Source organism: Meriones unguiculatus, chromosome 8 (genome assembly GCF_030254825.1).
Source record: "Meriones unguiculatus strain TT.TT164.6M chromosome 8, Bangor_MerUng_6.1, whole genome shotgun sequence".
Taxonomy (NCBI): domain Eukaryota; kingdom Metazoa; phylum Chordata; class Mammalia; order Rodentia; family Muridae; genus Meriones; species Meriones unguiculatus.
The window spans coordinates 67,970,738-67,995,737 of NC_083356.1; the positions used below are offsets into that span (position 1 = coordinate 67,970,738).

The 25,000-nt window shown below is 34.1% G+C and overlaps 1 protein-coding gene across 7 annotated transcripts in view; it reads left to right on the forward strand.

The window, feature by feature from the left end:
- Spopl (speckle type BTB/POZ protein like) overlaps positions 1–24,629 on the forward strand; it is a 45,638-nt gene extending 21,009 nt beyond the window's left edge. For 2 of the 7 annotated variants that reach the window (XM_060389687.1, XM_060389688.1), the window contains exons 2-11: positions 672–807; positions 982–1,103; positions 1,360–1,511; positions 2,921–3,048; positions 8,712–8,889; positions 8,974–9,029; positions 14,822–14,944; positions 17,784–17,926; positions 18,015–18,065; positions 20,326–24,629. In XM_060389687.1, coding sequence (XP_060245670.1) covers positions 730–807; positions 982–1,103; positions 1,360–1,511; positions 2,921–3,048; positions 8,712–8,889; positions 8,974–9,029; positions 14,822–14,944; positions 17,784–17,926; positions 18,015–18,065; positions 20,326–20,470 — 1,176 coding nt within the window. In that variant the 5' untranslated portion in view covers positions 672–729 and the 3' untranslated portion in view covers positions 20,471–24,629. Of the gene's footprint in view, positions 1–671; positions 808–981; positions 1,104–1,359; positions 1,512–2,920; positions 3,049–4,699; positions 4,797–8,711; positions 8,890–8,973; positions 9,030–14,821; positions 14,945–17,783; positions 17,927–18,014; positions 18,066–20,325 lie in introns of those variants that run through there. The other 5 variants (XR_009593743.1, XM_060389689.1, XM_060389691.1 and 2 more) reach the window with 5 other exon arrangements.
- Positions 24,630–25,000: the final 371 nt, after the last annotated feature.

Genomic DNA, 25,000 nt, shown 5'->3' on the forward strand with positions numbered 1-25,000 from the left:
TGTAAATATTGTTTGTTTAGATTTCAGATATTTTAGTTGACAGATGTTTATGGTTTCATTTACTAAAAATTTCTAAAATTATTTGAATACCTTAAAAATTCTTTCAAAATGTAATTTTAATACTAATTTCCCTCAACTCTAAATACATTCTCTCTCCTCTCCTCTCCTGTTCCCTGTCTTCTCCCAATTCCAATGTCTATCCTGTTTGCCCTTCTAAATGAGCATCTTCCGTAGGGTCCTCCTTGTTCTTTAGCTTCTTCAGGACTATAGATTTTAGTATTTTTCCTCTCTGTGGGTTCCCTAGTAAGGGAAACAAGAATTGTCTCAGACATGAATTCAGTGCCCAGTTCTTTGATCACCACCCCTTTGGGGGGCCCGCCTTGTCAGGCCACAGAGGAAGAGGATGCAGCCAGTCCCGATGAGACCTCATAGGCTATGGTCAGATAGTAGGGGAGGAGGACCTCCCCTATCAGTGGAGTAGGGGAAGGGGCATAAGGGAGAAGAGGGAGAGAAGGTGGAATTGGGAGGAGATGAGGGAGGGGGCTACAACTGGAATACTAATTGAATAAATTGTAGGAAATAATAATAAAAAGTTAAAATTACAAAAGAGAAAAAATATTTTCTCTCCTTATTTTCTCAAAGGTTGATCAATAAATGTAATTTCTTTGTAGCTAAATTATTCAAGTTTGTGGGATACTGTATGAATCTTAAGACTGTAATAAGGTGGCAATGTCTCGGGAACCTACTCCACCCCTGCCTGGAGATATGTCTACTAGCCCTGTTGCAGAAAGCTGGTGTTACACACAGGTACATGCCATTTAAAATGCATTTGTTGCTTGTTGCATAAATTTTCTGGTGATAACAAGTATTATTGTAAAATTGTAAAACATTGTGACATTATCACTAGAAAAATTTAAATGAATATTTGAATTGTAACGAGATTAAGTCATGAGTATAAAAAGTGGCTTTCTTATCTCTTAGGTTAAAGTAGTGAAATTTTCCTACATGTGGACTATTAATAACTTCAGTTTTTGTCGAGAAGAAATGGGTGAAGTGTTAAAGAGCTCAACCTTTTCTTCTGGCCCAAGTGATAAAATGAAATGGTAAGCATTATTATTATACTTTTTTCTATATTGTTTGTTACTTTGGGTTTATTTTTATTGTTAGTTCTATGGTTATTAGTATAATTTAACATTAAATTATTAATTAATTCCTAATAAAATGGAGAAATATAAGGAATCATGGGGTTATTAGAGAAGTGCTATTGTGATATTAATTTGTAGGTGATTTTGATATTGCCTAACTTTTGGTTGATGTTAAACACTAAATTTCTCTAAGTGACCTATTGTTTTATTTTAGGTGCCTGAGGGTAAACCCAAAGGGATTAGATGATGAAAGTAAAGACTACTTGTCTTTATATTTGCTTCTAGTCAGCTGCCCTAAAAGTGAGGTTCGAGCTAAATTCAAATTCTCGCTTCTGAATGCCAAAAGGGAAGAAACAAAAGCAATGGGTAAGTGATTGGCAGACTGGAGGAAGAAGTCTCTTTATCTACATGCTTCACCTAGAAAAATGTGGGATTATTTTCCTCCCTTACATTTCTGTAGTCCAAAACATTTCTCTTTACCCATTGTTTAATTTTACCTTTTACATTCAAGCTAAAGTTGTTTCCTAAGTTTTAGCTTCTATAGACATATAGAAGTACTTAAAATAATATTAAATTTTAACTGCTTCAGGTCCTAAGTGATGTTTTTCTTGTCACTTGGAAAAATAGTTGCTGCTAAAATAGAGTTCCTGGTATGTGTCATGAAGAAAATTTCTTGTCTCCCTTGGCTTTATGCTGGAGAACAACACAAAGGAGACAGAATGGTATAATAATTTGTCACAAGAATTTTTTTTTAATAGTGGACTAACAGTAAATGAAAGAAAAGAAAATCAATTTTTTCTTTTTTTTTTTTTGTCAGAGCCTTTTAACGCTAGTGAAAATTCTTTACTTCAGAGATTCATAAGAGAAGAATGTTAGAGAATATTTACAATGTGTTTATTCAGTAATAGTCTGAACTGCCATACTGAATTATAAATACTTTTTGCAAATTAATCAAAGAACCAAGTAACTTCATTACATATATAATTTGTAATATTTATATTTCCATATTATGTGACATTTAAAATAGAGTATTTCAGTTAAAGTTCCACTCTGATTGTATAGATAATAATATATAAGACGTACTTTCTGTTGAGAGTATTGTGTATTTTACAGTATAAAATTAAGCACTCTCTACGATGTTTGAAACATTTTAGATATTTATCAAAATCTGTTACAAATTGTACTAAAAGTATCTTTTGGGCTTTCATTTGTGAAACTTTATTTCATGAGATCATACCTAAAATCTTGGGAATGGCAAGGGGCTTTATAGCATTCTCACCAATTTGAGGTTTTCTTTATAATTCAGCAAACTTAAATCTGTACGATGTATTTGCTAACAGTGACTAAAGGATTTAATAAAGTTAGAGCACTTAGTTTTAAGGGAAGAAACAGGAAATATTTTTTTTTACCAAGTTTTAACATGAGGTGATAACTACACTGCCAATATCAACATGTTTTGAATTTATTATTTACAGGCAACAGTGTGTGTGTGTGCCTGTGTTGCTCTGTTTGTGTGTTTGTGTGTAAGAGGGAAAATGAGACTATGTGTATGTGTGTCTGTGTGTGTCCTTTCCCTCCAGCAATGGTGAAGTTTGTTTGATTCAGACAGTGAAGGTTTCATTCCCCTTGATACATGTCTTCAGATGCCTCATTTACACATGTGTTAATACAGCATAGTGAATACTTTAGTTATGTCCTCTACATCTGTATTTCTTTACCACTAAGAAAAAATTATCTTTAATGCTTGTTTTATTTAAACCTCTGTTTCCTACCAGAAAGCCAAAGAGCTTATCGATTTGTACAGGGAAAGGACTGGGGATTTAAAAAATTCATTAGAAGGGACTTTTTGCTTGATGAAGCTAACGGTCTCTTACCAGATGACAAGCTTACCTTATTCTGTGAGGTGAGTGTGTTTCTATTAATAAAGAGCTTCATAGTTTATTTAGTGCTGTGGCAAAAGTGTGAACTAGGTTAATACTAAGTATATGTTTAAAATTAAAGGGGTATATTTTATAAGGTTTGCTTTGTAAATTCTTTATCAGAAAAGCTGTCTAAATTAATCTTACAAATCAGTGTGCTGTTCCATAATTTTTTATATCTCTAGTTGTTTTCAGAATACCTACCACATAATAAATCCTTATTTTAAAAACTGGATATGTATATTTTTGTTGTGTTCATTTAATATCTTCTTCATTCTGAGTAACTCTGACATAGATGGTCAGTTTTTAGATTAATTTGCTGCAAGTTTATTACTCATAGTTCAACAGTTTAATAAAAAAGCACATGGAAAACATTGGGAAGCATTCTGGTCCTTCAGGCTATTGGATTAACATAGTCTAATTGGTGCTAATATCCTGAAAAGCAAATCTGAGATTTTAATGATATGCATATATTTTAGCAAACATGCTTAATTTATATTCATAAAGTATGATATTTTGAAAAGCATGAGTGTTTTCCTTTGCCAGGAATGTACTCTTGTGACTTGTGTTGATTTTAGGTTTGAGTTTGCGTCTGTCATTTTTATCTTTGGGTAGTTTTGTTCATGGAAGATCATGAGATTCAATTTTTGCAGTAAACTCAAGGGTTATGTTGTTTCTAGTACAATTTTATTGGTATGGTTTAAAGTAGCTGATGAATTTCTTAAAGTATCAATGTATTCAGCAACTTAATGTGAACAGATGTATATAATAGCTTTCTCATTTACTGAACTAGCTTTAGTCTCTATAGTCAGTATATAAAATGTTTCAGGATCACCGACTCTGTGTGTTATTGTTTTGTATCATACTGATGAATTGTAATTAAAATATGACCACAGAGAATTACTTGCATAAATGGACTGTATAATTCACTTGTTATAAATGTAATTATTTGGTTGTTTCTCATGATTTCAAGGGAAAAAAAAAAAAAAAACCCTGAAGCATTTGTTTACAATAAGCAGGTATTTAAATAGTATTTTAAATAGATAGACATTATACTGTTTTTGCTTTTAATGTGAGCTCTTCCAGAATTTTAGAATTTACCTTAATTTGAAAATGTTAGTTTTTTTTTTAATGTCATCTTAGAGGTTAATAGTCCTTAAGGGTTATTTAAGCAATCTATTAAAACCCAAACAAACACAAAAACAGCCTGATGGTTTTGACTAGTGAATGAACCTGTTTTAGAAAATAATCTGCATTATAGAGCTGAAGTAGATATTAGAGTTAATAGATATTTTCCTGGATGTTTGTACTGGAACCTAGACAATTAATAAATTCAGAATTAAGGCTGAAATTAATTTTAGGATTATTCAGGTATGCAGTTTTGAAGTTTATCTGGTATCTATATGCTAAATAACACATGCTAGTGACCCATAGAATGTATTAATGACATATGTTTTTAAGTTGATAATGATCAGATCCCATTTTTAGATCTGGAAATGGTGCTTTTCACTAGCCCAGACATTATCTCTTGGACACTATCTTTAGCATAGGTGAGCAAAAATCACCTTTAAACAACATTCTTTGTGCCCTCTATCATGCCTTCCACTCCTCTCATGGATGCCCTTCCTTCTACAGCATCTCCAACACTGCTTGCAGAAGAGGAGGAAGCATTGCACTGCCCTCCCTAAAGAACTGGCACCTCCCCCTCCACTGCAAGTGGTGCTGTAGACAGGTAAGGCAGCTGGCTGCTACCCTTTTTGTGCAAGACATAGCTCAGTCTTGCAGTCTCTCTAGTGACTCAAGTGGCTCGAGTTAGATGAAGATGTCTAACAGTGTAAACAGCTCTGCTTCTTTTCTCCAAAGTGATACACAAACGAGAATTGAGAATCAGTTGGAGAAATAGAATACTGGTTAGAGTCACTAATCTTTTGAAACCTTACTTTTTAAAAAAATATTCTTGGTAGTCTACACATCTATGGCATTCCTTGATTAAAAATAAATATGTAAAGCTAAAATATACAAGAAGTTTTTCATAAAGCTAAACTCATTCTTTCCTAAGGACACTAAGGACACTTGAAAAAAAAAATTCCCCTATTGATAAGGTATTCTTTTGATAAGGTCTGTTTAAAACATTCATGATAATGAGTGGAAGATAGGTTTTATTTTCTGAACTCTTAGCCGTGAGACATGAAAAGGTAACCACTCTGTTGCTGTCACCAGAACTTTTGAAATGGTGTCATAAAAGCTCCAAACTCTTACTGTCTAACTTTTTCTAGGAGATATATAAAACCAGACTTTGTAAAGTTTCTGCATTTGGAGTGAGGATAGAAGTTCAGGAGGTAGTTGATTAGAGTGGCAACATTGTAATACTTTGTGGTTTTAGAAACAGCTCCTTTTAGGGTGGTTTTAGAGGGGCCAGGTTTTTAAAAGTTAGAACCAGTTCTACAGTTCCACAAAAGAGAAGTATATTGTGAGCTAGATGCACATTCAGTTACACCCCTCAAATGGTCATCTTCCTATTAAGGTATATTTTTAGGGTAAGCCAATAGCCAGTTTAAAAAGAGAATTGTCTTATCAGCAAAGAATCTCAGCCTTCTTCCTGAATTTTCTCTCTAGGTTCCATAATGTTCATTGTTCATTACCTGTTCTCAATATTTTTATCATTTCAAGTTCAGGTATCAAAACAATGAAAACCCATCACTTCTCAGCAATAATTAGGTTATTAATTTCCATCTGAAATGAAATGTGTGGTTGCTTTGATAGCACTAGATTGGTGCATGAGGAAGACAAGTTTTTTTTAATTTAAAAAAAATTAATGTTAGTTACAGTTTATTAACTTTGTATCCCAGCTGTAGCCCGCTCCCCCATTCCTTCCCAATCCCACCTTCCCTCCCTCATCTCCTCCCTGCCCCTTTCCAAGTCCACTGATAGAGGAGGTCCTCCCCCCTTCCATCTGACCCTAGCTTATCATTTTTGGAAGACAAGTTTTTAAAGTATGATTGCTGGTACAGAATGTAGCTGTGCATCAGTAACGTGATGATAATGTCTGTTTACTCGTATTGATTGATTGATGGTATGTCTTCTGCCAAGTTTTTATGTGATATCTATTATCTTGGGGCCCAAGGGGGTGATTCAGTGTGTAAAAGCGCTTGCCATGCACATGCCTGATGAGCAGAACACAGGCATAAAAAATCAAATGTGTTGGCATGCACCTGTAATTCTAGCACTCCTGTGGCAGGGACAGGCTGAGACGGGAGAATCAGACAGAAACTGGTCTAACTAGAAATAATATGATAACAACAAGACAGACTCAACCTTAGAAACAAGGTAAAAGGAGAGAACTGACCTGTCAAAACCTCTGACTTCCACACTGATACTGTGACATCTGTGCACTTGTAGTACACACACAAACACACATGCATGCCTGTGTGCAAATACGCAAATATGTTATTCTTGAATTAGAGAGAACACCTAGATTTTAAGAGATCATTTCTTAAATGTTATCATATTTTAGTACTATATAATTTATTGAGGTAATTAAAAGATCTAGTTCTCCCTAAAAATTTCAAGATTAATGCTTAATATAAGCAATTAAATACATTATGTGCTAAAAATGATTGCTAAATAAACCCAGAATATTTATTGATATCAGCACATTTCATTTGTGTAAAATAGGGCAATCAAGTAAAGATCAGGGGAGCATTTTTTCCTCTTTGAAGTTATGCAAATTTTAGATAATTTTAATGATGCAAGTTTTAAGATAGAAACTTTATTAGTGGCTTTGTGTATATAATATTTTGGCTCCAGTATTTAGAAAACCATTTCAAAAGATTATTGTAATAAATACTTTGGTTTATAATGGTTAAAAGTAATAGATATTAATCATAATTGTTATGATAATTTTACATATTAAAGATAGCATGTAGTACAAAGAGTTTAGGAATCTAGAGATATATGAAGAACATTTTTGATACATACTAGCAGTGGGGTTTATATTGCTTAATTTATCTTATCGTTATACCACTTTGAACTGCCTGTAAGATAGGGTGAATGGGTCAGTGACCTCTATGCCACATAGAGTTCTAATCTAAATCTTATCTAGCTTTTTCTTGGAACAGTCCACTAATTTATGAAACACGTATTTCTACATACTAGTACATCAGGTCTTTAAACCTTTTACACAAAGTCATGTATTTGCCGGCCACTAGTTTGCTCCAGTTTATCTGTTGTGTATGTTCATTTTCTTCATGGTTTGTTGTAGTACATGTTTTTTGCTTGGTGTTTTGGTTGGTTTTACCTTTGAATTTAGTTAAGGGCCCCATACTGAACTGGCGCTTCCTCATTTGGCTGGCTGGCCAACAAGTACTGCCTGCCTAGTGTTAAGGTTACACTTCCTGCTGTAAATTATTTTTTTCACATGGGTCCTGGAGATCAAATTCAGGTCCTCATATTTGCATAGCAGGCAGTTTGCCAGCTAAGCCATCTTCCAAGCCCAGTGTGTACCCTTAAAGTGTATTTTTAAGAAATGAATTCAGTGGTCTATTGCTTTGTAACAAACGTTCCCAATATTTAGCACTCAAAAATAAAACTAATGGAGCACATGTAATTTAATTTTTAAAAATTATTCATCTGCTCCTATTTGCTTTGTTAGTTGAAGTCATTCTTTTTTGCTGTTGTTCATTGTAATATGAAATTTCCAATATAATATAATGGAGGCTTTCTTGTAAAAATCTAAGTATATAAAATTTGATTCTGTAAACAATGGTTTTTAATGGGGAATCTGCATAAAAGCATTGTCACAGTTATCCCAAATCTTACTTAGTATTTCACAGATAAATAAAGTATTTGCAAATTGAACTAAAGTACATTTGTATTGAACTCTTTTTTGACTTTACATAAAATATTGTGAACAATGGAAATTTTTTTTAAATTTCTTGTGGAAATTTTTTACTTAAAAGTTAAAATCAATTTTAAATCAATTCTACTAGTGTTGAGATGTGTAGGAATAATAAAGTTCGCAGTTTTCTTTGTATATTTCTTATATTTTATTATGTGTGTGGGCGTTTTGCATCTACAGCTGTGCACCAATGGACTGTCTGGTGCCCAGGGAGGCCAGAAAAGGGTGTTAGATCCCATGGAGTTACAAATGCTTGAGAGCTGCCACGTTAGTGCTGAAAATCAACCCAGGTCTCAGGAAAGGCAGACAGTGTTCTTCATTTGTGAGCCATTACTCGAGCCCCAACTCTCCAATTTTTAAATGAAGTTTGATGTCGTTGAAAACTGTAAAAGTCGCATGTATAATAAAAATGAAATGTTGACAAGAAGTCTACAAACTGTCAACTCTTCAAATCTGATGATATTGTAGAGATTCTAGCAAGAAATAATTTTGTGATTATAATATTGATAAGTCATTTATTTACATATAATGTTACTACTGAAGAATTTAGGTTATTATTAATTTTCCCTCTGTTATTTCTTTCACTTGTATGATTAAATTTATTTTGAGGGTACTAGGATTTGGGAGTACTAGGTATATTGAATTAACCAGGATATCTTAAAAAAATTAAAGGAACACATAGTAATTAAAGGACACATAATTATTGATAATGCTATATGAAAATGTTTTCCTTGTTGTCTTCTTTATTAGGTGAGTGTAGTTCAAGATTCAGTAAATGTATCAGGACATACTAATACAAACACTTTGAAGGTGCCCGAATGTCGACTAGCAGAAGATTTAGGTAATCTCTGGGAAAACACAAGATTTACAGATTGCTGCTTTTTTGTGAAAGGAAAAGAATTCAAAGCTCATAAGTCTGTGCTTGCAGGTACCTTGTACCTTCTCCTTTGGATAATATAAGATTCTAAACTTAAGTTTGTGCATAAAATAATGACGCTTATTCTTGTTATAGCTCGATCCCCGGTTTTTAATGCAATGTTTGAACATGAAATGGAAGAATACACAAAGGTAAATGTTGTTAAAAGGCTTAATATTATTTAATTTGTATACATGCATAATAATAGAGTACACATATTAAAATACATGTGCCTGTTCTTGCTCTCAAGTTATAATAGAAGAACTTTAAAAAGTGGGCAAAAGGTGTTATATAATAAAACATATGCTTCTCAGTGTGGATGCTCACTAAAGATTCTAACTCGCAGCTATTTTGATCTTATTACCTAGCATGCAGAAAGCCTTGAGATTTTCCCCTAGTGAGAGAGCAGGAAGGGAGGGAACCACACTGAGAATATTGTTGAATAACCTCTTGCTTCTAGGGAATAAATTACCTACCCATGTAAGCTACCTATGTTAGTTTTTTTGAATTACATTTTTAATCGACTTGCAAAATAACCAATATTAAGCTTTGTGGATATCTAAGCTGATTCTATTTCTGAGCCATTGTAAATAGTATAGCAGTAAACATAGATGTGCAGGCGTGTCAGTGTAAGATGTCGAGACCTTCACATATAGATCAATGAGTGCTTTAGCTGAGTCATGTGATAGTTGTATTTTTAATTTTCTGAGAAACTGCCACTCTGATTTCTGAAGTAGTTGTCTTAATTTATGTTCCCACCAACTTTGTTTCTTAATAGTCTCACCAACATTTGTCATTTTTCTTAATGATAACAGTAATAATTGGGGTGTTAGAGACTCTTGAAATATTTTTGATTTGCATTTCCCTCACATTCACTAAGAATGCTAAACATTCTTTTAGAAAAGATTTACTGGTCATCTGTGTTTTTTGTTTGTTTGTTTGTTTGTTTTGTTTTGTTTTCTTCAGATCGGCCTATTTTGTTAGACCATTTAGTGACTGAAAGTTTTGTAGTTTAACTTTTGTGGTTCTGTTGATATTCTAGACATCATGCCATGACTGAAAGATTTTGTCCCTATTTCATGGACTGGGTGTTTGCTTTTCAGATATATTCCCTGCTGTTTAGAAATTTTTAAATTTCATATAGTGCCATTTATTAATTCCTTGTACTGTGTTCTGTGTTATTAGAGTTCTGTTAAGAAAGTTCTTGCCTGGCTGGGTGGGATGATGCACGCCTGTAGTCCCAGCTCTCGGGAGGTAGAGGCAGGCAGATTTTTTAATTCAAGGCCAGCCTGATCTATACAGTGAGTACCAGGATAGCTAGGACTACACAGAGAAACCTTGTCTCCAAAACCAAAAACATACAAAAAACAAACAAACAAACTTGCTTATATAAACTTTTTCAGATATATTTTCTCTGTTATTCTCTAGCAGTTTCAGCATTTCAGGTTTTAAAGTAATCTATTTCATCTTTATTGAATTGAAATTCATGCAGTATGAAAGATGTGGAGCTATAGTATCTGCTCTTGCCAGCACCATTTGGTGACTGTGCTGTCTTTTCAACACTCAGTGTTCTTAAAAACTTTTGTCAAAAATTAGCTGCCCTTCATCAATATGGGTTTATTTCAGCATCTTTTATCCTATTCCATTAATTTACATATATGTTTTCTACATGTGTCAGTCTATTTTTTCTCACTCACTCTATATGATAATTTGAGGTCAAATGTGATATCTCCAGCATTGTTCTTCCTGATAAACATTAGTTGCTTATGTATGGTTCTTATGGGATTTTTTTTTTAATTTTTATGAAGAATGACATTGGAATTTTGATGGTGATTACATTGAACCTGTAGATTACTTTTGGTAATCCTGCCATTTTCACAGTATTGACTGTCAGCTTAGAAGCATGGATTTTAATTCCCCACTGTATAATTTTTCTAAAATTTCTTTTCTGTATCCTAAAGCCAAGTTGTTTGTGTCTTCCACATCTTTTTTGAGGTTTATTCATAGGCACTTTGTTTTGGGGAAGATATTTTGAATGAGGTGTTTTTCCTAATTTCCTTGTCACGAGTTCATTGTTGGTATATGGTAGAGTCTCCTAATCTTTGATTGTTAGCCTAGCCTTTAATGTTAGCCTAGCCATCTCTCTAGGCCTTCTGACTTTTGTATGTTGGTTTTATATCCTGCAACTTAACGTATTTACTAAATCTAATAGAATCTGTAGGGTTTCTGAATCATACCATATGTGTAGGGATGCTTTTACTTTTTCTTTCTTATTTTTAATCTCTCTCACTAGCTAGGCCATAGGCCTCAGGTGAGAACTCAATATGATTGAGTTGTATTGACATAGTATTAAAAACAACTCCTTATGACTTAGTGCTATACCCATAGATGAGGGCATCTTTCAACCATCATCAGAGAAACTACTGGTAGTAACTGGCAGTTAATACAAAGGCATTTAACTGGTCAATATGGAGAGAATAAGAGACTGCAAAGCGCTCAGTCCTCAGTATCACATTCTTCCTTTCAAGGCTTGGGGATCTTCTTGGAAGAGGTGATAGAAAGATTATAAGACACACATCCACACACACACACACACACACACATATATATATGATATATATACATACATATATACAGACATATATATGATATATATATATAATCACACAGAACAACAGGTGGACATCACTGAAACACAGAGGTTCACACAGCTCAGACAACAAACACACACCCACAGATATACACAGTGACAAACAGATTTACACAGCAAGTCTACAGGCAAGTACAGATTAAGACTCATATGACAGACAAGACAGAGGCAGGGAGCATGAAATAGAGATAATTCAAAGTTGCATAAAGGATTCCAGCAGGAAGTGCTGCTTTTTTTTCTCTAGGAGTTAATCACAAATCTGTATAATTTATACAGGGTTTAATAGCATCTATCAGGTTTTCTTTTTTTTCTCTCTTTCATGTGTGTGTGTGTGTGTGTGTGTGTTGGTCATAGCTGATTCTTTCCCATTTCTTGTTTGTTCATCTTTTCCCTTCATGGAATGCAAGTTGTTTTGTGGATATGGCTGGTTTGTTGTTGTTGTTTTCTCCTTCCTCCATGTATAGAATTCCTTTAAGGATTTTCTGTAGTGCCAGTTTATTTGTAGTGAGTTGAATTAATCTGTGTTTTTCCTGAAATGTCTCTGTTTGTCCAGTTTTGAAAGATAGCTTTGTTAGATGTATCTCTTTAGATTGATAGTGATTGTCTTGCAAAGCATGAAATGTTTTATTTTCATGCTTTCTGGATTTTAACTCACAGTTTTTCTTTTTGTTTTCTACCTTATTTTTGGATTTTTATGTTTTATTTTTACCATACTAGCATATAAGTGTGTGACTGATTCTGAGCCTGAGGGTTGGAGATGTCATGGGTTGATACAGTTTCCAGGATTCAACAGCATCAGCTTGCACACAGATGTTTTTTAGTAGTCCTGGAGACTGAATGTGGCCTGGGAGTCTCACCAGACTGGACAAATGTGCATAATGTGTAACCTGGGGTAAACCTGGAGGTTGGAAATACCTTGTCCCTGATTTCAGTAGGATTGATTTAAGTTCCTCTCCATTGAGTTTGATGTTGGCTATAGGCTTGCTGTATATTGCCTTTACTATATTTAGGTATGTGCCTTGTATTCCTGATCTCTCCAAGACTTCAAACATGAATGGGTGTTGGACTTTGTCAAATGCTTTTTTGGCATCTAAGGAGATGATCATGTGGTTTTTTTCCTTCAGTTTGTTTATATGGTGGATTACTGTATATTGAACCATCCTTGCATGCCTGGGATGAAGCCTGTTTGGTCATGGTGAATGATATCTTTTATGTGTTCTTGGATTCGGTTTGCAAATATTTTATTGAGTGTTTTTGCATCAATGTTCATAAGAGAGGTCTGAAGTTCTCTTTTTTTGTTGGGTCTTTGTGTGGTTTAGGTATCAAGTAAAAAAAAAAAATAAAATAAAAATAAAATTAGGCCAGCATTTGTATCCCTGGCTAGATCTGGGATTTGGCAAGGTCACAGACTGGCTAGGGTCAGAGAGACTCAGCAGGGTAGAGTGGCACACAGTTTTGTAACCAGGGAAAAATCTGAAGTTTTTGAAAGATGCAGGCAGAGCTCACCAGACTGGGTGGGCCCTGTATAAGGAGCCTAGGTCTAAGGATTGTGGGAGGGGTTGGTGGTACAGACTGACACTGAAGTCTGATGGATTCCCTATATTGCTTAATCTTCTTGAGTTTGTGTGTTTTCTCTGCTTTTCTTTTTTGTTGATTTTTATTTTTTTTCCTTTCTTCCATTGTGGTCAGATAGGATACAGGCAGTTATTTCAGTTTCCCTATGTTTTGTTGAGATTTGCCTTGTGTTCCATCTGTGGTCTATTTAGGGTAAATTTTCACGGGCTTATAACAAGAATGTGTATTCTGTAGTGTGTGGTTGGAGGGCTGTTCGATATGTCTGTCAGGTGTGTTGGATCTTTTGAGGTCATTTCATTTCATGCTTCTCTGTTTTTGTCTGGATGGTCTTGTCTGATAGTAAGACTGCATATTAAAGTCTCCCACTGTTATGTTGATGCTAATATCTTTTGTTGTATGTGTTTTATGACATTGGGTCTACCTGTGTTGAAGCTGTTTTACATTCAGATTTTGTGATGTTCTTTTATTGGATTGTTTACCTACTCAGTATAAAGTAGCCTTTATTTCTTCTTACTAGAGTTGGAAGTTTGAAGTACATTTTCTCAGATATTAGAGCAGTGAGGATGCTTGAGAGGCTTGCAGGTTCACCCCATATCCATGATTAAAAAGACTGGAAGATAACACTGGAAACCTCAAGAGGACATAGGCGACATCACTAACAGGCAGGCTTCTGTGAGCCTAGGGCCACTCCACAGTCTCAAATCTTCTTACAAATAAGTACCAACAGAAGCTAAAGAAACCTTTCTCTGCAGTAGAACAGTGTGATTCTAGGAACCATTTCAAAAAATGTCAATTGTAGTATCAGTTTAGTAGGTGGTAGCTTTGATCTGTCAGGCCTCACAGCTGGGTTTGTTACACCAGCATCTCAGTACCACCTTGAGGTTAGTTCATTAGCATAACAAGGCCTGCTCTAGTCTACTTCCTTATCTGAATAGCCAGGTTGCCTACTGGGGCTTTCTTCTGTGGCCTAGCTTTATCTGAGCTTCCTGGTGGCAAGCCTAGACACCAGGTAATAAATTGCACTAAATGGTTTTTAAGTTTCAAAAAATGATTTAACTTATGTTCCTAACACCATGACTTCACAAAATGACCAGACATGGTTTCCGAAGTGCTGACACTTTCTGCTTCCTTTATCTTAGAAGAGAATTGGATATAAAGCCACAGAAGCATAAGAGGAACTGGTCTTGTTTAAATCTCAAGTGAGCACAGAAGGACTAGTAAATAATAGCACATGGCATTTTGCAGAAGCAAGTGTTCTCGCTTGTGAGCTCTCATCACAGATACGTTCAGACTCTTCTGTCCTGTAATGATGTGACTAGAGTTAGTGATAGAAGGTTTAGATATTATACTAGACACTCAGGGAAAGGCAGTACTACTCTGCAACTTTGTTCAGAAACTGACACAGATGTATCTCATTTCCACTGCAGTATTTTGTCTCTTATAAATATAAAAATATGAGAAAGTTAACCACACAGTAATACTCAACATGGTCTCACTATCCATTTATTCACTTTGTGGCTAGTCATACCTCTTATACAGTGTATGCTTTTGTTCTTAGCATTGCCTAGACTGTAGTTTGGATGATTAACTTAACTACAGATTTGCTTAACCTCAGTTTTAAAATAGAGTTTTAAAATGTTATAAAATAACTGTTGAAGATTTATGTGGCGTCACATATATGTGCCTGTTTCTAATTTTTTGTATTGTTTACAATAATAGAATCGAGTGGAAATAAATGATTTAGATCCTGAGGTTTTTAAAGAAATGATGAGATTTGTTTACACGGGAAAAGCACCGAATCTTGATAAAATGGCAGACGACTTGTTGGCAGCTGCAGACAAAGTAAGTAATAGGATTTTGAAAGGACCCAAAACAAAACAAAACAAACAAACAAAACCTCTAATTTGCCATTTATAGAAAGCTATCATATATTAAAAACAAACTACAAATAACTTTTGACATTATAACATAATTTGTACTATTTGTTAGATAGCTTGGGGAGTTTTATAAAAAAGCATAAAGTAGGGCTGGAGAGATGGCTCAGAGGTTAAGATCACTGGGTGCTTTTCCAGAGGTCATGAATGCAATTCCCAGCAACCACATGGTAGCTCACAACCATCTGTAGTGAAATTTGGTGCCCTCTTCTGGCATGCAGGTGTACATGTAGGCAGAATACTGTATACATAATAAATAAAGTAGAATAGTATGATAATAAAGTTGTCAATACGATAGGAAAATATGCAAGGCCTAGAGTTTTTCCATGAAAGATTAAACCATAAGCTTATAAAGCTGCACATTAAACATATTGGAACTTGTATATGTTCTTAGTCTTATGGTGCACTGCATAACTTTTTTGGTTTTTCCTTTCTATAACTCTAAAATAAATAGATTTATTTTAATATGATAGTTTAGAAAGGAAAATTATTAATAATTTTATTTTGTTGCATTGTAAATATTTTGCCTTTTTGAACACAGGGAAACTACAAAAATGTCAGAAAGTTTTGAATCCCATGGTTCTCAATCCTTTTATTCTTCTTCTTATTATTATTAATATTATCATTATTTACAATTTATTGACTTTGTATCTCAGTTGTAGTCCCTACCTCATCTCTTCCCAGTTCCACTCTTCCTCCCCTATCCCTCTTCCCTAGTCAACTGATAGGGGAAGTCCTCTGGATCTGACCCTCGTCTATCAGATCCCATCAGGACCACCTGACTCCTCTTCCTCTGTGGGCTGGCTAGGTCGCCCCACCAGGGAGAAGTGATCAAGGAGCAGGCAACCGAGTTCATGTGAGAGACTGTATCATCTCTTACTAGGGAATCCACATGGAGACTGAGCTGTCTGAGCTACATCTGAGCAGGGGGTCTAGGTCCTCTCTATGTATGGTCTTTGATTGTTGCATCAGTCTGCAGTCCCCTCTGGGCCCTGCTTCTTTTTTGGCTTTGTTGGTCTCCTTGTGTGGTTCCTAAGTGGAAATTAGCCATATAATATAGGATAAACATACTAAAATCTACAGAGTAAAAGAAGCTGAAGAACAAGGAGGATCTTCAGAAAGATGCTTAATTCTCTTTCAAAACGGAAAACAGGATAGATACTGGAGGCAGTAGAAGAGAGGAAACAGGACTGGAACCTACCACAGTTACCCTCTAAAAGAATCCACCCAATAGGGGATGGAAGCAGATGCAGAGACTCACAGCCAAACTTTAAACAGAGTGCACAGAGTCTTATGGAAGAAGGGGGATATAAAATGCTTCTCAATCTTAAAAACATATTCATGGTACATATACGTAGAACTTTTGTATTCAGACTATGTACAGACTATGTACAGACCATTTAAAAAGAAATGTTATTCTTAAGAGTAATCAATGTTTAAATAGATACTTCTCAAATAAAACCAATGAATTGCATTAAGTAAAGATGCCCAGTATCCTTAACCAAATGGGATGTGCCTCTACACACGTGTTATAATAGCTAAAATTACAAAGACTGTACAAGACTTTTCAAAGATCTGGAAGAATTAAAATTCGCAAACACTGCTGATAGGAGTATGGAATGATATAACCACTTTAGAAAATTAATGAGTAAGACCTTTATCTCCTGTACCTCCCAAAACATACACATATTCTCATTTAAGATTTATATGAGTATTTATAACTATAATAGTTAAGAACTGGCAACAAGTTCAAATGTTCATCAACTGGTGTATTATTCAGCTGCAAAAAAATAGTTGTTTTTAACATTTAATTAGCTCTCTATGGTCATTCTTCAAGATTGAATATTGCCCAAATAAATATAGTGTGCTACAACTAAGTGTGAAGTAGTAGAAAAGAAAGTGAATTGTGATAGTAGGTAACCAACAGCACATGTGAACGAGAGGGAGGGCAGTGTTCTGGACAGCCACTACTTCTGAAGTTAGGTGCATTCACACTGAGTAGGCAGGGAACTAGCTAAGCCATAGCTTGGTAACTATTGTCTCCTGGTAGTGGAATGATGTAGTCCATCATCCTTAAAGCTGAGCTTGGGGTCTTGCCACCAAATTAGAAATTGTGGTACTAGGGCACTTTTCACAATGGTATAAATGCTCATCAGTAAAGAGCTAATAAGTAGGAAATTCGAAACAAAGGCACCTTGCCTCCAGACTGTACACAGTCAACTCAGGTGAAATGAAGGTTACCCAGAAGGAGAAAGTTTAAAATGATGTCACAAGAAGTAGGGACTGTAAAAACCTACAATGCAAATACTTGCTATGCTTCCCCTACTTAAAGACAGTCCCACTCAGATCTTTCTTTGGAATGTGTTCATTACTTTGCTTTCTTTTACTAAATAAAATATAACTTAAATGGTCGTTAGCTGAATTTTTTTTGCTTTGGGAAGACAAGAGTTGAGATAAATGTTTACGTGACAACATACTCTTTAGGATAACTGATGATGAAGAAAACTGTCTTGCATGAGTTGTAATTTAAAATTCACCATTTTTGCAGTTAAAAAATTTTTCTAAAGCAAATTATTTATCCTAAATACATGTATTTACATGTTCCTCATAAGCTAAAGCAACAGTTTATTAGTTTAAAATAATGTTAGTTCAAAAAAATTTTCTTGAACTTTATCTGCTAAGTTGCAAATATCATGTATTTGCTCTATAAATGGAAATGTTTAATAATTATGTTTTCTTTTGAGTAGTATGCACTGGGACGACTGAAGGTCATGTGTGAAGAAGCTTTGTGTAGTGGCCTCTCAGTAGAGAATGTTGCTGACACCCTTATCCTTGCAGATTTGCATGGCGCAGAACAGCTGAAAGCCCAGGCAATAGACTTTATTAACAGGTAAGCTATCTTTCATTTCACTGGGCATGGTGCATTTGACATGTTTTCACTGGACTTTTCTTAAGCCCTGTTTAAATCTTCAATGCAGGTGCAGTGTTCTTCGACAACTTGGATGTAAGGATGGGAAAAACTGGAACAAGTAAGATGGCATCAGTTACCTTCTGCATAAGTTCAATAAAGTGTTTGTATATCCTTTTGCTCATGAACAATAAGTGTGGCTCCTGATGAAGCTGTCAGTTATTTTTTAAAAAAAAGTAACAATTTCACTATCTTTACTAAATTCTTTGAAATTTGGCTTTTCATGCAAACTGGGATGAGTGCTCTTTTTTTGTTTTCCAAGATTGGGTTTCTTCGTGTAGCTCTTGCTGTCCTGGAACTAGTTTTGTTGACCAGGCTGGCCTTGAATTCAGAGTGGTCCATCTGCCTCTGCCTCCTGAGTGCTGGGATTAAAGGTGTGGGCCACCACTGCCTAGCTGGATGAATGATTGGTTTTTTTTTTTTTGTTTTTTTTTTTTTTTTGGTTTTTCGAGACAGGGTTTCTCTGTGTAGCGTTGGTTGTCTTGGACTCACTTTTTAGACCAGGCTGACCTCAAACTCACAGAAATCCTCCCTGCCTCTTTTCCCCAAGTGCTGGGATTACAGGAGAGTGCCATCATGCCTGGCTGTTTGTTTGTTGAACACACGCACATGCATTTTACACACATAGTATATACCTGAGTTCAGGGATTGCTAGATAGCTGAGCTCTGTTCCTTCCAAAAGTGTTAAGGAAGATCTAAGTCCTCAAGATTTGCCTTGGAAGTTCTTTCTTTCTTTCTTTCTTTCTTTCTTTCTTTCTTTCTTTCTTTCTTTCTTTCTTTCTTTTTTCTTTCTGATTTTGATAATGCTTATTGAGTGAACCCCAAGTCTTGAACATGCTACCCAGGGACCCTATCACAGAACTATCTAAATCTTAACTCTTCAAAATTTAATTTTGAGGCAAGGTCTTAGTAGTTTTTTAGGCTAGCTTCATATTTGACTCTTTCTGCCCTAGTTTCTCAAATAGGATTGCAGACTAGAAACACTTCATGAGGCCCATGAAATGCATTATTTTTTGTTGGGTTTGTTTATTTGCTTATTTTTTAGTTAAAGTCTTAACTGTGTATTCTATACCATCATCAAACTCATACTTTCTCCTCTACTTCAAAAACTAACTTATTAATATTTAAATCAGCCAGAAACCTTATATTACATATTAACTTCCCTATTATTTAAATCAGTAGCATGTCGATTGTGAAAATATTGGATGATTGCTAAGTTCTGCTAAGCCTAGATATTTATATTCTTTATATTAGAAGTAATTAATTTTCTTATTTTCCCCTTCTCTTATTTTAGAGTATTCTTTGTAATTATTTGAAATAACGAAAGAGCTGATAAATTAAAGATTTTTTTCGTAAGGTTTCATTAGTTTTACAAATTAACCCATTAATTCTATTTTTGAAAATTATCAAAAGGACACTTTAAAACAGTAAAAGAGAAACTGACTCATAGGAATGGGAATGCAAAGTTATAGCAAGAATTGAACCATATTTCTCATTTTTAAAACGTAAATGTCGTGAAAGGAAAAGTAGAAAACAGTATAATATAGTCATATTGCTGAACTACAAGGCAGGATCAATACAGAAGACTAAAGAGAAATTAGGAAATGTGATAATAATGGAATTGTGAGATTATGAGGATTAATTTATGGGTTTTTGGTGGCATTTGGAATTAAAATGGGACTTTGATGCCTAGTTAGAGGACTGCTTCTAGAACGGCTCCTGGATGTTTAATGTGAGTCACTGGGCAGCAGTAAAAGCTTCAGCCAAGTGAAGAACAAACAATTTGAGACTTAAGGAGAAAGATGACCAGTTCTTACAGTACAATGCTGAATTTGTGAGACTTGAAGCTCATTCAGATAAAAAAAAAAACAAAAAACAAATGATTGATGATTATTCATGTGGGGAAGCACTAGGATTTAATTAACTTCTGGCTGTGATTATGAGAAATGTGACAACTAGTTGAGATAGAGTGCATAGTGTAGTAAAAGAAGAATAATATTCAGTGAAAAACTGGAACTGCAGAGAAAACCTGTGGAGATAAGTATAAGAAGGGGAAGAGGGGAACAGGGACTTGGATGGAAATGGCTAACCATGAGTGGAGAGCTGTGGGAACAACTCTATGTCTCAGGGTTCAAACTTGCAGAAAAATCGATTCAGTTTTGACTGAAAAAAAATGTTTTTAAACATTCAGGTAAATACATGGAAAGAAGTAGAGTATCTAAAATTTTAAAATCCACAAGTTAAAGTAACAAAAACTGATAGCTCAACAGTATATTTGAGAAGTGTCCTTTCAGTAAACATCACTTAATCTTCTTTTTCAGCCAAGCAACTGACATAATGGAAACATCAGGGTGGAAGGCCATGATTCAGTCGCATCCTCATTTAGTGGCAGAAGCCTTCCGCGCACTAGCGTCTGGACAGTGTCCACAGTTTGGTATTCCACGCAAAAGGCTAAAGCAGTCTTGAGTCTTCCATGGACAGTAGGAAAATGTATTTGCCTTTACTACCCCAGGTCCAGAAGGATTCCAGAGCAAACCATAAGCAACAGTTGTTTCTGTCTCTTGTCCACAGAATGAAAGCTGGAGAAGCATATTGTTTACTTTCAGGTGGAAAATTTATGGTTTATACTTCAGCTTTAAATCAGACTGATTAATTCACTTCAAGGCCTTAAATTATCTTCAGTGACTTCTCTTGTTTATATAGTAGTTTAATTTTTTTATTGTGCCTTGTCAGTTTGCCAAGGCTATGCAAGATTGCACTAGCTCCACAATGCAGTAATACTGATAAATGAAGATACTGAGTTTCAAAGAATCTTCCATTATTTTGGAAACAAAATAATTTTATAGGTTTTGTTCTATATGACCTCCAAGTATAAAACTAGGTTCTGTTGGATTTGGAGATTGCCAGTGGTGCCTCCAGTCTCAGTTGTGTAGACACTAAAGAGCCTATTACCATTCAGGTAAGTGATGGCCATACACTGCTCCGCTTTAATTTATTTTTCAATTCAGGGGGCAGATAGCAATGAGTTGACCTAATCTTTAGTAATATTTGTGGTGTTTGTCTGTATATTAACTGCTCAAGAAACTGGGCTTACGCACATTTTCAATGATTGAGAAATAATTTAAGCTTAAAATTTCAGTAAAAAGAAAGCATGGTTCTTGCTAACGTTTTAAATTTATAATGACTTACATTTGAAAGAATAATTTAGTAGATGTTAAAGTCAGGATGACTAAATGTCAGTGTCATGAGTGGGCCAATTAAGAAAGATATATATGCACTTTTAATGTGAAATTTTTTATGATGAATGGTACATATATATTTTCTTCTTTTGTGGGGATTAATAAGGTATAATTATGTTTTAACATTTAAAAGTTTTTATGACACATAGATCCAACTTGGACGTTTGTGATAATAGATAAAAATCTGCTTGACTACAGATAAATTAATTTGGATTTCAAGTAATCATTATTGGATTTGTTACTGTTTTATTACACTTGGAAAAGGCACCTAACAATGAATGAGTCCTGTAGAGTCTGCTTCTTTTTAAGCAATGAATGTATCCTATTTGCCTGTAGGAGGTGGTGGGAAACCAGAGAAGCCTCTGAGAGTATGAGCAGACATACTAGGGAACTTTATTTCCCTTTCTTTTCTCCTTGATGGTTCACTTACTAACATAGTAGATTCTTGAAATTTTACATAATGTTAACAGGATAAATGTTACCAACTATTTTTAATGAGCCATTTCTTTATTAGGAGTTTAGCTTTAAACACACAAATATTTGGAATTTGATAGTTGTGAGATCTTTTTTTGGTGCGTTATCCCTAGAGAAAAAGCAGTGGTCATTGTCATATCGTATATGACTGAAGCATTGGTAATGTACTTTCCACATAAAGACAGACCATATTACTGAAAACAGGTATATATGCCTGTATTTTGCATATATACCTTTATTCTTCATATTTAAATTTGTGTTATTGTTTCTTTAGTCTTAAAATTCAGCAAAAGTAACATTATGGTTTTAAAATAGACTTTATTTTTACTATAGCTTTTGTTAGATATTAACTGAAACCAATCTTAAAATCATTATATTGAAACAATACTGTCAGATAAGCATTAGTTCTCAAGAGCAAACAAACAGAGATCATATTTTTAGATATTTTAGTTTGAGTGTTTGTTATGTTAACAATAATTTGGTAAGAATTGAATGTCTAAAAACATTATCTTTATCTTATTAGCATCTTCTTTCAAAATTGAATAAATTTTTCTCCAACTTTGAACCCTAAAACATGTACAGCTGTTTCCATGGCTCTCCATGCATGGTTAGCCATTTCTATTCCAAGTACCTGATCCTCTGTTTCCTTTCTTACACTTACCTCCTAACAGGTTTTCTCTGGAGTTCCAATTTTTCACTTAATACTCTTCTTCTTTTACTACACTTTATGGAAAGAATTATTTGGAATAGAAGAAATTTTTTCAACTGACAATGGGCTTCACCCTCTATAAGAGAATCATGACAAGCAAAAATTTATTCCCTGAATTTTATTGTAATACAAAGCCTGTTATATTAACATTGTACCATTTTAAAATACACACACATACTTTTAATATAAGATATTCCCATGGTCTGACTAAAAAACAAGGATTCCACTCAGCTGTAGAATACATTGTCGCATATCATTAAAACACTGAAGTCTATGTACCACACATTGTAAAATGATTCAGTGATTTGGTCTACATTTCTAACCACAGTAAAATCAGTAGTAATACCATATAGTGAACATTAACATTTATTAATAATCTTAAAAGGATTTTCTTATAAATATTTTTGTTTTTAGTTTGCTAACATATTTTCTACCAAAAAATGTCAAACACTGTGCTCTATAAATATCAATGTTTGCTGAAATCCATTTTTCAGATGATACAGTACCTACATTATACTCATAGAATCATATAATAGTTTATGTTTTTATGTATATTTTAGTAGTATTGGTTCTTGAGTCAGTGATAAAATGCTATTAATATTTTCTTATCGGAGTGCATTTTCCCCATGATTATCCTATTTATTAAACTATATACAACTTGGTCAAAATAAGTACAATTTCTTCCTAATGCATTCTTTGTCTTTTAAGTTACCAATTTACTCCTATTACCCTCTAGTCACCTAAAAACAAGGCTTTTTTTCAGAACACAGTAAGGGGTTTTAAATATTACAATTCAAAAATGCATCCATTGGAAAACTATTCTTTAGACTAAGATTTAGGAACACTATGTTTGTGCCTTTTTCATTTTTTACATTGAATGTGTTTTGATATTTGGAGCACAAATATGAAGGTGCCATAAGATGGCTTGCTAATGTTACCTCCTTAAATATTTTTATGTCACTAACTTCAAACAGTAATTGGAGAACTTTGAATGGAATTTGGTCATTTGTGTGAGGTGTGTATGTATTTGTATCTTTATTCCCGTGGGCTATGTGTAATATGTTTAAAAATGAATTTATGAAAATAGGACTTACTTAAATATGCTGAAAGTTCAGATTAATTGAAATGTCTCAGTTAAATGTGCTTTATTTGAGAAGACAGTGGATTGCCAGAAGACAGTGAAATTCTCAAAAATATTACCAGCATTCTGCATGATAAAATAGGAAAAACAGTGCTGTTTTAAGATATCAAGTATAATTAAGCTTTAAAATAATTGCTTTAAATATCTTTAAAGTGTCATAAGCATCATTGTTTTATTTTTAACTAGATCTAATTGAGAGTTTAAATTGTGAAAAATATTAATTTGCCCATTTAAAATTTTGTACATACATTCTAAGCAGTTTTTATATAAAATTATAGATAAGGACTTTGAGTGTGACTCAGTGATATAGTGCTTATCAACACTCACAATAAATGGGATCATAGATACCATTCATTGTTACAAAAATGCAACAAAGACTTGGATATAAGTTTTATGAAAATCTAACTCAGCAATTTTACTACAAGTCACATGTTCATGAAAAAATAAACTAATCTGCCTTGAACATACATGGTCTTTGATGGTTACAATGAGAATATTTGTTGTGTTCTTGAGAGAGATAAGTGGGCGAGTGAGTGGGTTTCATTGTTCTCAGAAAATAAATACAGCACTTTTAGCACACATGAGAGTATTTTACAACTTTTTTATAAAAAGATTGTGAGCTCAATTTTAAGTGTTCATGGAACGATGTAAATGTTAGGTCTAGTTGTACAAATACTTAGTGCCTCAAATGCAAGACTTCTTCACTAGGAATGAAATCACAATGTATCTCCTGTTGTTGTATGTGAAATTTATGTCTGAGAAGGAATACTTATATTTAAATATTTTCGTGGTAGTAAAGCTTATTGTATACTATAACTAGTTAATTTAGCATCGCTTGAGCCCATTAATGGAAATAAAGTTCTGCTAAAATTATTTAATTATTAGTTCAGAAGGAAGTTGATTTTCAAGGCTCCGATGTATAAACATTTAACTTTCTGGCCTTTATTTAATCAACTGGTGTTTTATGATGATATACATACTATTTGTGTTAATGTTGGAAACAGATTTTGTGTTTCAGCATGTTGAGTTAAAATAAAGTTGTTACCACTTATTCAAAATTTATTTCCTTGTTTGGTTTTATTTGAGCCTTCTCAAAAAGGCCTGCTTTAATGTGCTGCTTTAACTGAAAATTTGAATGTTACGTACTATCTTCTACCTAAGGAAGCTTGTGTTTTTGAGGGTCTTAAATATTTTCTCGTATTAAAAAGCACATACAGGTAAGATATTCCTAAACCATCTTACTAAGAATAACACTGTGCTTAGCAGGTGTGACCATGAACACATGGCTAGAAGGACACCATAGGAAAACTCCCAACACATGTAGACATATGTACACACCAGTTTCTTACTAGGATTGTAAAATAGAACATTTTCCATGTATGTGTAATGTAATAAGATAGGTTAGAATGAGACTCAAAAACAAACTCAAAACA